This window comes from Malaya genurostris, chromosome 3 (assembly GCF_030247185.1).
Source record: "Malaya genurostris strain Urasoe2022 chromosome 3, Malgen_1.1, whole genome shotgun sequence".
Taxonomy (NCBI): domain Eukaryota; kingdom Metazoa; phylum Arthropoda; class Insecta; order Diptera; family Culicidae; genus Malaya; species Malaya genurostris.
This window is the reverse complement of record NC_080572.1, coordinates 23099407-23116520: the sequence shown is the minus strand read 5'-3', so window position 1 is coordinate 23116520 and position 17114 is coordinate 23099407. Positions and strand designations below refer to the sequence as shown.

General features: G+C 37.4%; 1 protein-coding gene across 4 annotated transcripts in view; it reads right to left on the bottom strand.

Annotated features, from left to right (window-relative positions):
• LOC131439509 (transcription factor AP-2-epsilon) overlaps positions 1–17114 on the bottom strand; it is a 155361-nt gene that overhangs the window by 87423 nt on the left and 50824 nt on the right. Inside the window, exon 2 of one of the 4 annotated variants that reach the window (XM_058610611.1) lies at positions 14424–14992. The exons of 2 other annotated variants lie outside the window; for them this stretch is intronic. In XM_058610611.1, coding sequence (XP_058466594.1) covers positions 14424–14468 — 45 coding nt within the window. In that variant the 5' untranslated portion in view covers positions 14469–14992. The remainder of the gene's footprint in view (positions 1–14423; positions 14993–17114) is intronic. One more of the 4 variants, XM_058610610.1, reaches the window with a different exon arrangement.

Sequence of the window (17114 nt, the reverse complement as noted above, 5' to 3'; positions counted from 1 at the left end):
CACAATCGTATGGCGGTAACTGGATTTCAGCATACAGCATATATTTTCCGTGTTTAAGGTTGACAATTTATACTGACCTCAGATCTGTAGACATGTAGAATCCGCGTTAACCGTTGTGAATTTATGAATGAAATTATTTGCGTACATAGTGTATCCAAGATACAAAGTGGTAACTTGCTTCGTTCGAGTTTCGTGTCCGTATTTCCTTTAAAGTAAGCGGATTGTGATCATTCGGAGCTTTTTGAATAATACATTGCTGCGCGAATAGAAATCGTGCTGAGTTCGTCGCCTAGTTAGCACACGTTATAGTCTTTTGTTCCCAAAATCGAATCTCTTTAGTGTAAACTATTTCAAATGCGTTCAACTATTATGTTATATTGCATTTTATGGTCTATAACTCAGGTAGTGTTTATTATTTCAAAATAGCAGCTATATACAACATCTTGAAAAAAACTACTTCAAAAACAAACTGTCTGAGAGACAGTTTGTTTTTGAAGTAGTTTTTTCAACAGGGCAAATGCAATTAAAACCACCTTCAATAAAAATCGTATCCACTTCGTTCCAAGAATGTCGTATTTATAAAGATAGCTATAGTTGAGAAGGCGAATCTCTTATACAGCTTGCGATCTCTAAAAATTATCAATTTTTTTCTCCATCTTGGAGGAAGTGACTCGTTAAAGTTTAAGTCTGTGCTCGCCAACGGTAGAAATTTGTTACCCTAATGAACTCAACTAAACAGCCGCCGTATCGCGGTAGTCCTTGAAAGCTATTCATATACACATATTCGAGTGCGAAAGCGGCAGGCTAATGCTAATCAGCAGAACATGAGCAATGCTTTTGGCTCGTACTTGGGCTAGATCCCAGGTTCCAAGCCAGGTTCCGGGACCAAAAGGACGGGGTTAGCATTAAAAAATATAATTAAACGAAGCCACTAATGGTAAGAAAGGAGGAGCGGAATGAAAAACAACTACTAAAATAATCTGCAAGAAGCATTTATTTTTAATTACGCGTCAGTATCACCTTTAAATAATAAAATTGTGTCAAGTTGTAAATTTCTCGGGTGTTAGCTATTTTATTTTAAGATGTACAAAAATGCAAATTTCAATATTGTGTATTGTGTTCTTAAGATAGCAAGAGAGCAAAAAAAAATTTTGATAAATGTGTGAATCCGTTTATAAGCTGGATATTTATCCGGTATTTTTCAACCTCCTCAACTTCCTCGTAATCGCAATCTGTCATTCCCAATGAATCGGAAGCGCATCTAGCTTTCCTATCAAATGGTAATGGTGTATAAACTTGCTTTTAGCTTGACTGTACAATATAATACCAACAAATGCCGATACCGCAGTAGCAATCCCATTTTCTATTGGAAGCTATAAATTACTCGAGCCATAGACTGGGCGATAATTGTGTATCCCTAAATCAAGCAACATTGGTGGCGGCAGGTCATCACTTCCTTCGCTCTCTCTTTCTCTCTCTCTCTCTCTCTCTCTCTCTCTCGATAGTCGATGCACGATGCATATATGATAGCTACCCATTATAATTAGGCTCAGATCCAGTTAATGTAATTTAGTACTTTTTTGTTTGTCATATGCTTGTTCGGTAGCCAAGAGAGCTTCTGCATAAACCAGTGGATCGATTAAAAGCAGACTAATTAGCGTGGTGTTAAACGATGTTATGGCTTGTAGATATGGCGTGGTGGCACCCATTAAACGTGTCGGTGTTTTTAGACGATCGTTACTGGTTAGTGATCAATTTTATGGCTGTTGGAGGTTCCCAAACATTCATAATACACTGATTTCAGAAACAGTACACTACACCAAATGAACATACTTTTATACCTTTGTTTTGAGGGGGAATGAAATAAAAATATGAATGGACCGTTGTTTCATCACCCATCAAATAATTTTATCTCATTTGGGTCGGTGAATCAAATAATAAGTTGCTTGTGCTTTGAATCGATTGTCGTAACCGATCCTGGACCTGAAAAGGCTTTCACTGGTAAACAGAAGAATTATAAATCCAAAGGTAAAAAGTTGTTGATCCATATGGATTCTGAATATTCATATTCGTATTGTGAAGTCTAACCAGTGGTTCCCAACCTTTTAGTTTAACGAACTCCTTAATAGCTCTGACCATAATAGTTTTTCGATGACCTCAACGCTTCAAATTAATGTTGTAAGCTGGAAATATATTTACACTCTATTTCGAAAATTACATCGTATTAACGGAAAATGACACTCAAGTTTGAAAAAACGGCAACATGATTAACGCAATACAATAACACGTACTGCTAGGAACAATTACTGACAGAAAAAAGGTTATCATGAAAATAATTCGCGATTACCAAAAAACTACTTCGCGGACTTCCAAGTGTCCGGGGACCACAGATTGGGAATAGCTGATCTATATAAAAAGTTGAAACGTTTTTTTTATAGGGAAAGATTTCTGTGTCGAGAACCTGTTGATCTAGTTGAGTTATTTCATTTATAAGATAAGATGTATGTCACAAAAAGAAGGAATTTCGCTGGCCTAGGGACACTAGGAGTTAAATTTGCATTACCGGTCGCTGACGAGCCGTACACTTAATGTAAAGAATACACAATTTTAAATTACCAACGACTTCGCACAATTCAACAGTTGAACTGCGTTCATTTGATAATTTGATTTCATGTCTGGATTATACGTCAATCAATTACATCTAATTATCGTGTTATTCAAAGTGTTCAAAATTAATAACAACGATGCTGAAAATTTAGAATACATACTTTTTGATTCATAAATACGTTTATTCCATAAGGCAATATGCATAAGCTTTCCCTCGCCGTAGCATCTACTATACATAGTACTTCAAACCTAATACATTTCATATTAGTATGTCGGAATAATAAACACTGTTTTTATCAAGTGACTTGCTATTACAAATTACATTGAAAATAAACATTTATTTTGTGCATGATCTTATAACTATTTCAGGTTTGTTTGTATCAGTTCATCACTTTTATTCAATATAAAATAGCATAGAGACGCATATTGTCAGGAAATCGTGCTTACTCTGGACTGCGCAGGACGCTTCGATAGAGCAAAATTCGCCGTCGTACGAAGTTAACTATCTACAAAACGCTGATTAGACCGGTTATCCTTTACGGGCACGAGTCCTGGACAATGCTTGCGGAGGATCAACGCGCACTAGGTGTTTTTGAACGGAAGGTGTTGCGAACCATCTTTGGCGCAGTGCGGATGGAAGACGGTACGTGGAGTAGGCGAATGAACCATGAACTGCACCAGTTGCTGAGAGAACCAACCCTCGTCCAAACGGCCAAGATCGGGAGGTTACGGTGGGCCGGGCATGTTGTTAGAATGTCGGAGAACAACCCGGTTAAAATGATCCTCGATAATGATCCGATCGGTATAAGAAGAAGAGGCGCGCAGCGTGCAAGATGGATCGATCAAATTGAGGACGACAGTTCGTGCTCGCATCTCAGTCAACACAGTCGAAAATCGTTTGCGGTCGAAGCAAAAGAAACAAAGACAATACAGTGCAGTGAACAATAGAGTGTACGGAATGGTCAAATACGATTTAACAAAGCCTGAAACTTGGCCAAGAAGGCCAAATTCAATTTGTATAGATTTCAAGCGTTGCAAAGTTAGACCAGCAGCAAATGAAATTGAAATCTTACTTAAAGAACGAATGCATCTAGACGCTAATAATGTAACTGAGATTCAATTCAACAAGGCGTCTAACTGTGTGTACATTATGTTTAAACGTGAAAGCGATGCAATTGCATTCGCTTCGGTTAACAACGAGGTGCACAGCGTTGAGTGTGACAACATTAAATACAAAATTCCTGTGCACATGGTGGACAATGCCATACAAGTACGCGTGCATGACCTTCCCCCGCAGTCCAGCGATCAGTGCGTTCGGAAAATCATGTCGCAATACGGTGAAGTTCTTTCCATCGAAAGAGAAGTATGGCGGAATTTTTTTCCCGGCATCCGGAATGGCGTGCGAGTGGTACGTATGCAACTACGTAAGGCAATTCCATCATACATCATTTGTGGTCAAGGTGGGACACATCCGTGTAAAACGCTGATTACCTATGAAAATCAGCTGGTTACATGTCAGTTTTGTGAACAACCTGCACACTACGGTAAACCTTGCACTGAAACTGCGAAAAGAACATCTTCAACAAAAGACAAGGTCAACCGTTGAACAACGAAAACTAGTGAGCGTAGTACTCCTGTTTCACCATCAAACCAACCAACAACTGCAACCAATGTACAACAAGGCGCTCCTACAGCAACTAGCAACGAGCTCAAGACTGCGAACAACAAGGAAAACGAAAAGAAGACGGAAATCAACAACAAAACCACCGATGCGGCAATGGAGGACGAGACGAGCCACGAACAAAGTGCCCCTCATCCCTCGCAGGAGGGAAATGGAAGCTCTTCTCCTCCTAGAAAAAGAGTGACAACGAGATCCACTTCGAAAAATTGTTTATTTAAAAAATCGGCTAATTCGGCCACGTAAAGCTTGCACGCAAATAGGCCTGAATAAAAAACATCTTTTAAATAAAAAAAAATTGAGGACGACCTGCGGACCCTTCGCAGCTTCCGAGGCTGGCGGCGAACAGCCATGAACCGAGTTGAATGGAGATGCCTCCTGTATACAGCAGAGACCCTCGTGGTCTACGACTGAAAGAGTAAGAGTAAGTACAATTCGAATGTTGCAAAAAATGTTTCAAAGCTAAATATTTTAGAAAGCAAAGTTGGGTGCCTAAGGCCACAGCGCAATAGGCATCCTTGGGACATTGTTTATGAACAGAGACAGAATCAACAAAAATATGCCATAAATATGCCGTTTCCAACAATGAATGTAAGAAGTCGTCATCACCTTGAAAACACAAAATGAATGTATTGTATTGCGTCGAATGTAGATTTTTCATTTTTACTTGCATGATATTATACATTATAATTTACGGTATTACTTTTAGTAAAAATATGAATGCTATTCTAGTTTAATATTTCATAATTTTAATTATTTTTAGGATTGTTACATCTCTCTAGTAGAAGCAGGTAATTATAAATTATATTCGTATGCAATCGACAGGAACCTATCTGCGCAAAAATGTACCAATAAAAATATCACTGCAGCACCGTTCTCCTATTCCAATCTGGACTCAATGTTCGATTTGGACTGCTCCATAGTACACACTGCAGTCGGCCTCTCCCCACATGTATGTCAATTCATGAATAAAAAACTATTTTATAGCAGTTTAAAGAGATAAAGCGTTTTTTGTACCTATTGCCGTTGGTAATGCTGTTTTAGTTATTGGATTGCTTCCTATTTCAGTGTCTTCGCTTTCAAGCAAGCAGCAGCTGGTCAACATTGTTATTAATTTTGCCGACCTATGAGGGGGAAGGTCTTCCTTCGTTCTAATCGCACCGCCGCGGTATTGGAGAATTCCAATGATGTCACTGGGCAACCGTGTGGCCAAAAAGAAATCTAGCTTTTTCCTGCACATGCTGCGAAGTTAAAAGTGCTATCGTCACTTTGTGTTTTGTGTTCCTAAGTCGAAAGGTAGAACCGATAATTGTAAGCCGAATGTAGATTAATAGGGCTAACAAGTTATCTATTCTACCTTAGCATGACCGGTATTGCAATTATGCGCTCTGAATGGTACCGTATAGATTCAAAGCAGACCATACATTCTGGTGATACCGAATCAACTCAAATGTACGCGTATGATTTGAACTGCCCGCGCGTTCATCCACACATTCAAATGTTGTGGGTACTTTTTTTGTTATTGACCCCACCTGGACGCCCACTCGGTCGCCTATGATAGGTTTTTCATTTATTATTCCACCACCATGTGTCCGTCGCACTCTTCGGCCACCCAACATTACCTTCAATAAGGTCGAACGAAATAAGCGACGTATCTCTTCGTGTTCGTTTGGATGTGCTGCAGGAAAGACTGTGGAATCGAACGGACAAATGTTTTTGGCCTGGGTACTTCATTGTTAGTTTAGATTAACTATTAAAATATTCGAAATAATAAATTATAATTGGAAGCTAATGTACCGCGGAGCCACAGATTTTTACATTAAGCGTTGATTCGACTACGAGGTTTTGCGGGTCTTGCTTCGGAAATTCGTGTATAAGGTGATGGATGTCTACATGAAAAATCGGTCGATCTGCACAGCGCTTACACGAGGCGGTGGTCCATCGCGATTCACTGTGAGGGAAGGGTATCTAAATGGCGTGAAGTTGCGGTTTGCCGTTCGCATAATGAGAGGTGAGAGTGCGCGAAATAAAAGTTGTTGATTGTTGTGTCCACTTGGACTATTTGTTACGATTTTACTCATTCATTGAATCGAGCTTGGAATAGGTCTTTTTTCGATGATTTGAGACATGTGCAAGCTGTTGCCGAAAAATTCGGGACAGTAGATGGTTAAGCAAATCGAATCTGTGGCACGCAAGATCGTAATACTTTTGATGAAATCTATTAAATCGCTTTGTGCGAATTTGCCTAATTTGGCAACGGGAACTCCATAGAACTGTTGCCATGAAACCTGAGTTGTAGGTTCTCATTGAAATGTTTTGGTCAGGTAGAAAAAGTTTATCAAATGATGGTTATACTGCCTATCAGTATACAGACTCATTCTTGTCAAGATGAAATGGCCGCTTAAAAAACCATAAAACCATAAAATGCTGACAATACATCTTAAGGAGTGGGGAATGTATTGATTGAGGGAAAAACTTATTCTCGAAATTGAGAAACTCTACGAAAATGTGAAGCGGTCTATTCAGATAATAATTAATAAAAGATTAGATTATTACACAAACAGTCCCTTATAACCTTAATCCAAGCACATGGAAATTTAAAAGGATTGCGTTGGATTTCAATCCAGATATTGAACAACCGCTCAAAACAAAATTAAAACATTTTGGTTTAGATGTAGTTTTCAGTAGCAAAAGTAATTAACTTAAATGCATACGATCCACTAAAGATCTAACAGAGAAATTGAAAAAGTCGAGAAAATACAAAATATCCTGGTCTCATTGTGATAAAATTTATATTGCACAAACGAAGAGAACACTAGACCCACCTTCTACACTGAGAAAAAAGCAACTAAAAGTTCCATAAACCTAGGGCTTATGAATCAAGCAGAAATCGATTCCATTAATAAGTTGATACTTTCATAAACAGTTTTTCAATTATCCGAATTGTTATCTATCCATGGTAGAGAGAGTTGGCATCACTGTGAGTACGATGCGGTGTCTATGTGCTGCTTTCAAAAAAGTCTAATTTCAATGTGTTGTTTGATACGTATAATTAAAAATTTGGTCGCAACTGTTATTTTGAGTGATAGTGCAGGTGTACCAAGTATGTGTTTAGTATTGAGAGTGCTATTTTTTGAATAATGTTGATTCGCAATACTAAAAATGCTCAAGCGGCGGAAACTAAGAATTTACTGTCCCAAAATTCAACGGTATTAACCGATCGAAGCACCGTCTGCATATCATTGTCGGTGTTATCAGATTTCTATGGAATGTGTGAAAATCTACAAGTTAACCGTTTTATTCAAACTGAAAATCTAAAATTGGTCTGCAGCAAACCCATTCGCGAGTGTTTATTTTATTTTATTTTTTCAGTAATCGTGTTTCATCTCGCGTTGTTAACAGCAAAGCAAATAGGAGAAAAAGGATAATGGTGAGATCGTTCCTTAGAGATATTTTATATTTTTCTTATTTATAATGTCTTATTATATTTCTCCTGAGTATCGAACATCAGCTTTTGTTGAGATATTATGTTTACCAAAACATATCCGGATCTCTTTCCCTCCCTACTAACACATCTGCTATTCCGTGATGCTCGTGGAGATACCCGCGGTCTCTAGAAATAACTAGTATCGGACTAATGTAGTTTTTCATTGATTCCACTCGCTCGGTGCCAGTGTTTTGCCCTGACAGCCGATCAATGAAACGGTTTTGTAAAGTTTGGTTTGCACGCATGCTGCTCTGAAAAGAAAACGGGTGCAAAATAGTTGCCCGCGAATTGCCCCGAAAGTACATTTTTTTCGTGCGGTGCAAATCAATGAAACACAGTGCACCTGTTTTGATTGCCCGACTGCACGAAAAGTGCACGAATCGAGCAAAACACTCCACGAATGTTTTCAATGAAAAACGACATAACATTCCTTTCTTTTCCTCAGTAGCACAGCCTTTGGTCGTAGCCGGCGTCATTATTGATTATTTAATGAAAAGTTAGAAAAGAGTGACTATGTACAGTAAATAATGATTTGCTGCTCCCAAGCTTCATTTTCTTGGTTCATTGTACATTTCCACTCATTCGGTCAATCACGAAGTGTAACTACGGGCGATCTACTTCAGCTCAGCTCAGCTCAGTTATCCTAATTGTTATCTATCCATGGTATTTCATCAATAGTCCGTAATGTGAAAATGTCTTAATTTTGTCATATGATTTCGTCATGGCAAAAACATTAATAAATAAATTAATCTCGCAATATTTATTATTCCAGCCTTGAAACTAACTGTTAAACTTTACTTCGGGGCGGATTTCTCGGAGAACTGTCAGGTATAAAGAACGTATTATAACAATAGGGAACTCAATTTAATTTTGATGGAGGGAAAATTTTAACTTGTTCTTCATAGTTATGGGAATTACAAGTCGTTTAAATCGCAAATGGGCTAATTTAAACTGAAAATGTCAGAAAAAATTCAACTGTTGATACATGAAATGTTAAAAAATAAGTTCTAAAGTAGATTACAGATAACAATTTACTATATTACAAAATATTTATCTTAAAACGGAACCTATGAAATTCAATCGTACATTTGTGTGAACTTCATAAGAATATTTTACGAATATAACATAAAAATATTATAAAATATTGAAAGATTTCCTCTTTGTATCATAAAACGAACTTATGGAATATATTTATTATCTTTATGCCTGTAAGTCATAATTCGTTCTTACGAATTTCGATGATCATTTTGTCTGAACGTAGATGACCGACTGAATGTTTTTGATAGGGTTACGTGGTGCCATCAAGACACACGCGAGCACTGTCCCAAATCAAGGAATATTTAAAATGACTGCTTAAAAGGAATTGGAAAAATTAATTTGTGTTATCGAATATGATGTATGCACTCAGTTCTAATCTTCGTGGCATCTTTTAGCTTGTGCACCATCATTCGGTCGATCAGAATCAATTCATGTATTTATTTGACATTGTCCAAATGGCCTGTCGCTGCGATAGTGGATCCTCACGAAACTCTCGAAACAAATACTTCACGATTTAATTTGAAGAAAAACGGCCCCATAATATAGGCTCTCAAAAATAATACTTTCTGAGAGAACTAAAATCAGCTTACGAAACAAAACAAACTGCTGTATCGCACTAGGCAACGATTTTTTTGGATAAATGATTTTTTTCTTGAGATGTGCATGTTTTTCTTGAGATGTGGAGAAAATGAGGACACATGGCAAGACATTTTTTAAGTCAATAGCAGGATTGTCCATTCGCTTGCTGGATAGTCGCAGACTATGACAGCGCGGTGTGTGGATGCCATGTTCGTTTGTGTGGGTGTTAACTGCACTCAGACCCTGTCAGCTTGAAGCGATATCAATCTTCAGTTCAGCAACGCTATCGCACGTCAATCGTGTCAATTGTATGGGTGCGCAGTGCTGCTATTTTGGGCGCACGTATTTTACATCTATCTTCCCTACTTCTATGTACGAGATTCGATGCAGACTCGCCTGAGGGCGCCATGCTCGCAAAATGTTGCCAATGATTTGTGGGAAAATGTGAGAGTGAGATATCTTGTTAATATAATGTTTTTGCTGCACTGCAATTCGCTATTCATTTTTGTTCACTGGTAAACGATGGAGTTCCAGACAATGCTGTAATAACAGAGTAGGCTCAGAATTATCGTAATGTTGAACCACAAACGAATTTCCAGACATGACAGTCACGATCTTTTTTTGGCACACATCTACGGTCCTCCGTGAAACTGGCACCAATGGTGATAAATTGGTTGCACTGCTGAGTTCCCATCATACATTCATAATGCAAATGTCAAACCGCGAGAACCCTTCAGATTCGGTAGCTCATTTGTATAAATTGAGATTGGCATGGCACACTTTGGTTGAAATGATAACAAGGCAATTGATCTCGCGCTCCACCAAGCGGTGAGTGCGGTCATTTCAGAAGGTACCGGGAACGAACCACATTTTTTTTAAATATTTATAAGCACGTACATGTCTTTATTATTTATCTTTGGTTGAACGCTACTAATATAAATGAAGCCAACCTAGATTTCCCACTGAACGGAGACACTGACAGCGCTTCTCGTAAGAAACGAGTGCACTTTTTCCATTAGCTACTGTGGTTGTGTGAAATGTATGACAGTAATGTAGTTAAATTACTGTTATACTAGAGAATTTAGATGTGTTTTCTTTATGCTTCTAACCACCATCACCAAATCACCTGAAGATGGATTTATATTATTTCTAAGAACATTTGATTAGGTTCTAAATGCAAGTTTAATTAGCACTGAAGAAATTATTGACAAATGCAGGTATATAAAGAGAGCCTAATTATCATCGAAATATATCAACCAGCAGGTGTGAAAAACTATTGAATATTCATAATAAATACTCATAATAAATTGACTGATGATGATGAGTGAATGTCAACCCGCTTGATGAGTGGATGTCAATGATTATTGTTGTCGATACTATTCTAAATTTCTAAATGTCCCTGACTAGACTCTATTTTTCGACACATCCATGCAGCGCGAAGTGCGTGGAATCCCGGAACACCTACGCTCGATCGAAATCCCAAAAATATTTACAAGTAAGTTCAGGCATATTGACTTTGAGAAAATATTTTACACGGACGGATCACGAATTGAGGAGGCTACTGGGTTTGGTATATTCAACAATAATGTTTCGGCTTCATTTAGGCTTCAAGAACCAGCATCTGTTTATATAGCAGCAGTTCATTATAGTCTGAATGTAATCGTCATATTATCTCCAAACCATTATTTTCTCTTCACAGATAGTCTGAGTGCAAATGAATAAAACAGTGTTAGAACGACATATTGATTAATAATTATCAAATCGCAATAGTTTTGGTCCCGGCTCATTGCTCCATTCCAGGCAATGAAAAATCTGATATTTTAGCCAAACGTGGTGCTGTTGGGGGTGAAATTTATAAGAGACCGATTGCTTTCAACGAATTCTATAGCGCATCTCGCCAAAGAACACTTGTCAGCTGGCAAGCTTCTTGGAATAGAGATGATCTAGGTCGGTGGATACACATAATTATTCCTAAAATATCGACGAAGGCATGGCTCAGGGGACTGGATGTGTGTATGGACTTCATTCGTGTGATGTCCAGACTCATGTCCCATCACTACACGTTAGATGCACATCTCCTTCGAATTGGACTTTCCGAGACTAATCATTGTGCTTGTGGCGAAGGTTATCGCGATATTGATCATGTCGTGATGTCAGATCTCAACTAATAAATTCCTTGCGTACTCAAGGTAGACTATTCAATGTCCCAGTTCGCGACATTCTTGTTTGTCGTGACCATACATACATGAAACTTCTTTATCATTTCATTAAGTCCAGTGGAGTTCCAATTTAAATTTTATTTTATGTTAGACCCCTTTGTCTTCCATGAGTTCAACCAATAGCCAGCTATATTATATGAATAAAAGTGATGAACTGATACAAACAAACCTAAATAATAATAAGATCATGTACAAAATAAATGTATTTTATTTAATGTAATTTATATTAGCAAATCGCTTGACAAAAACAGTGTTTAGATTAACTAATGAATACCATCATACTAATATGATATTCGAAATGTATTAGATTTAAAGGACTATATATTGTGGAAGCCACGGCGAGGAAAAACTTATGTATATTGACTATGAAATAAACGTGTTTATGAAAAAAAGTAGGTAATATTATATACGAGGTCTGTTGAAAAAGTTCCCGGAATTTTTTAATTGCGCGCGGCTGGAGAGTCCGGTGGTCAAAATTTTTTTTTATTGTGTTGGTACATATGTCCCTAATGTATGGTGAAATTTTCAGCTGTATTCATTGTTTACATTCTGTCTTGTAGCGGCTGGTGTAGACGTGTTTTTTTGAGCTCGGCGATTTTTGTTAGTTTAAACAATGGAAGAATTGAAGAGTCAAAGAATTTGTATTAAATTTTGCGTGAAAAATGAAATAAAGTGTAACCAAGTGTGCGAAATGTTACAGAGAGCCTACGATGAGTCTGCTATGAAAAAAACAAGTGTTTACGAGTGGTATAAGCGTTTCCAAGATGCCCGCGAAGACGTTGAAGACTACGAACGCTCCGGTCGACCCAGCACGTCAATAATCGATGAAAATGTGGGAAAAGTGGAAAAAATGATTATGGATGATCGCCGAATCACTATTAGAGAAGTTGCTGATGAAGTTGGCATATCAGTTGGTTCATGCCATCATATTTTTTCAAATGTTTTGGGCATGAAACGAGTGGCAGCAAAATTCGTTCCAAAACTGCTGAATTTTGATCAAAAAACAAACGCATTACCATCGCTCAGGAGCTGTTAAACGACGTCAACGACGATCCAAATTTACTTGAAAGGGTCATTACTGGTGATGAAATATGGGTGTACGGTTATGATGTGCACAATCGTCCACATGGAAGCACCCAACGTCACCAAGAGTGAAAAAAGCACATCAAGTTCGATCAAATGTCAAGGTTTTGCTTACTGTTTTCTTCGATTATAATGGCATAGTGCATAAAGAATTTTTGCCAAAAGGTCAAACCGTCAATAAGGAGTATTACCTTGAAGTAATGCGACGTTTGCGTGAAGCAATTAAAACAAAAACGCCCCGATTTATGGAAAAACAATTCATGGGTTTTGCACCACGATAACGCACCTGCTCATTCATCGTTGCTTATTCGTGATTTTTTGGCTAAAAACAAGACTTTAATCATGCCCCAACCTCCTTATTCACCAGATATCGCTCCGTGTGATTTTTTCCTGTTCCCAAAGTTGAAGAGACCCATGAAAGGACAGCGTTTTTCATCGATTGAAGAGATAAAGGCAGAATCGCTGAGAGTGCTACAGAGCATTACAAAAAGTGACTATCAGGGGTGTTTCGAAGACTGGAAAAAACGCTGGCATAAGTGTATTATATCTAGGAGGGAATACTTTGAAGGGGACCATATAGATGTAGACGAATAAATAAATATTTTTTTAGAAAAATGAGAATTTCGGGTACTTTTTGAACAGACCTCGTATAAGCGATTGTGTAACCGCGTCGACTCTGCTCTATTTTTTTACAATACCCACCGTTAATTTTGCTTTTAAAAGTCAGATTGAAACGACTCGTTATAGCGCTCGTTCAAACCAATCAGAATAGCAGAAATCCGTAGATATTTATTAACGTTGAAAATTTTCGTACGTACGACGTTATTCAATGTTACCCAATAACATGCATCAAACATAGCAAGCAAATCACTACTCGCGCGAGTTGTGCACAGATATATCTATTTATGAACGAAAGCGGAAGTTCGCATTTATAACTATATTCAATTGCATTTTGTTTTGAATATTATTATAAATACTTCTTGAATGCACTTGACGATGATATATTAGTAACTGAAGGTTCATACTTCCTGAAATGTGTCTCTTACACAACCCTGTTATTTTTTTTTTGAATGTGGAAAGTGACATGTGCGACTTTGGTAAACGAAATTTCTAACGAGAGGTCTTACTAACCATGAAAGATATTTTTATGATCCTTTGCGGGACAATCAATTAGGTGATAGGTTCACAAACATATATTGATTCCATCACAAATAAGTTGTTACCAACTAAAATTTTTAAAGTTCCTCTGGGAGCCGGCGTTACCGATGAGATAGTATGGTATGTTCAGGTTCTATTGAACCCTATCGAATTCAAAAGATCCATAATCCATTAAACAACAAGAAAGTTTGTGGTTGTCGAAACTATTTATCTGGGAATTTGATGAACTGATGAATTAGAGGTTATTATAAAGTTCATAATGGCGCTGTAATAATTGAATGACAAAAAAACAAGATGAGTCTGTCATTTCCAGATTAGACCATTCACAATGATTATATGAAAAATTATCGATATTTTTTTATAACTTAAACACTTGGTTTTTCACTTATCAGTAAACTTTCCTACGAAAACAGTAATAACAGATAAATTTATTTGAATATACGTCCAATTGTCCAATTTCCAAGCTCATCTGAAACATTTTTGCGAACAGAGACATCTTAAGATTTCCAGCTCAAACCCGAAGTTCATCAACATACAAAACGCGGAAAAACGGTGATGAAAGCTTCGTACTTACCCATTGAGCGCTGGCGTCGTACGAAGGGACACAACGAAACGTCATGCCGCGCGTTGACTTCGCCCAGCTCGTTAAAGTTTCGCCCGTTTCGTTCAGTGTGTATGCGTCTCTGATTTATGTTCGGCAATATAAATAAAAGCAATTTACTGCTGTCGATCTGTATATTCCTTCAGCCAGTTTGGTTGCCTCGCGCTGAGCCTTCGGGAATTCGTTTTTTGTCCCGAGGAAAATATTGCGAGCACGTGGTGGCTGTCTACAGTATATCGCTCGCGATATATCTCTCTCACTCACTTTTTGCTCTCGGGAAGGATGTTTAATCCAAAGCTCAAGATGATTACAGTGATTATTGCGGGGGTCGGTACCCTATAATGTGCTTAGCAACAGCGCAAGTTATGAATGCAGCATAAAGCATAATCACGGGTGAACTGGGTTGCTAATGGTATCATTCCATTGCTCGTCCGACGGGGTACTGCTTCATGGTTCATTCGACATGTATACCAGCAGAATACGGGCACACGTGATCAAGAGAAGCGAAAGGTGCGAAAATTAAGCTTTCATTGCCGGCTTACCTAGAACAAACAAAATACTTAGTTAGCAAGGCGGTTGCTGAGATTATCGGATAAGTTCAAGTGGCGGTAATTTGCTTGGTAATGGTTGGATAATGCTTGCAATCCGTCATTGTGATGATGTAAAATTCATTGATGTTCGGAAAATAAATTTTTCAGTTGTTACTTTCAACAGAGTCAATTTAATGAATTCAAGGATAATTTTTTCAGTTCCATTGAAGCTGTGTCTGGATGGTGATGGTGATAGCAGTGAATAAAATGTTTTATATTCCATAGAATACGTACATATTCAAATTAGGTCAAAAGTGATGAATCTATAGTAATCCACGTTCTATTTAATGAAATGATATAGATCAAAATGAACGGTATTCTATATTTCCCGAAAGGAAACAAATTGTTCTTCTATTTATAGGTCTAGACGTCAGCACTCGAGTAGATTATTGTCAGTGCAATTAAAATATTCTTCCAATAAAATACGTTAATCAGAACCATTGATAAATAGATACCTGTACTACTTGGTCGCGTGTCGCACGAAAAACCATGTATCGCGCAGCGTCGCGTTCCGTTTATAGGGATATTGTACCAATAACCACCTCGTTACTAGAGTCACCAAGTTAATTCGTCGATTATTCGACTTTCAATCAACACATTGTGATAAAATCGGATCCAATATTTTTGTTCTGAATTGTGATCGGATACAATATATTGACGCGAAAACTCGAAGCGAAAGTATCTATTTTCATCTCACCCTTACAGTCAATCTATCAAACAGAGACAGCAGATCTCACTCTATATAATGATTTAATGATTTTCGTAATTAAGAGGACTACTGGAGCTGCTATGCTATATCTTGTCCTACATAAATTCTATGTTAAAGTCGTGGAATAAAATCATTTAGAAGAAAATAATTCGAAAACAGCTATGATGTGATGTTATACCAGATACTGACAGTGCACTAACAAAATTTACAGCTATATTAAATTAAAACTTTTTTTAATCCACCTAGTGGTGTAATGATGCCTTTCTCATATTACTTTTATTTTCAAAAATATTACTAGAAGATTCTGAAGATTTTTTTTCAATTTTGAATAAAATAAGAAACTTTTTTCGGTATGAACTAGCGTAACCTACTCAATTTTTAATTAGTTATGTCAAGTTAATAATTCATAATTTTGCATCGGTTCACTGAATGATTAAACACACTTTACTCTATAGTTCTGGAACCGGAAGTCGGACCCGGGTGAAATTAAATAGCAACCTACAGGAACTTTCATTTGAGCCTAAGTTTGTGGAAATCGATCAAACCATCCTTGAGAACTATTTCCGGTACTTCTGGAACCAGGATCTGGGAACCGGTATTGTCGAAGTCGGATCTCTTAGTAAGTAACTTATATAGCCTACAAATTAAATCAGTTTTGAAGATCTAGACTACATCTAGAAGAATTTGACATTTTTTGCATCGTCGCTCTAAATGAAGGACTCCAATTTTAAACCCCCTTTTAACCTATGAAAGTTTGATAAATTTCAATAGCAACCTATGGACTATGAGAATTTTTATTTGAGCCTAAGTTTGTGAAAATCGGTCAAGCCATCTCTGAACAAATGAGTTGCATTATTTGACACATACTCACACGCATACATACATACATACATACATACATACATACATACATACATACATACATACATACATACATACATACATACATACATACATACATACATACATACATACATACATACATACATACATACATACATACATACATACATACATACATACATACATACATACATACATACATACATACATACATACATACATACATACATACATACATACATACATACATACATACATACATACATACATACATACATACATACATACATACATACATACATACATACATACACACATACATACATACATACATACATTTCAACAGTGCCAGCTGGGTAGAAATAGCCGACTCTCTGCACAGGTTGAGGATACCAGAGTACGTATGTCAGATTCTTAAAAGTTATTTTCAGAACCGGACGCTGATATACGAGACAGACGCCGGATACATAAATATGTCTGTCACGGCTGGCGTTCCACAGGGATCCATCCTGGGTCCCACGT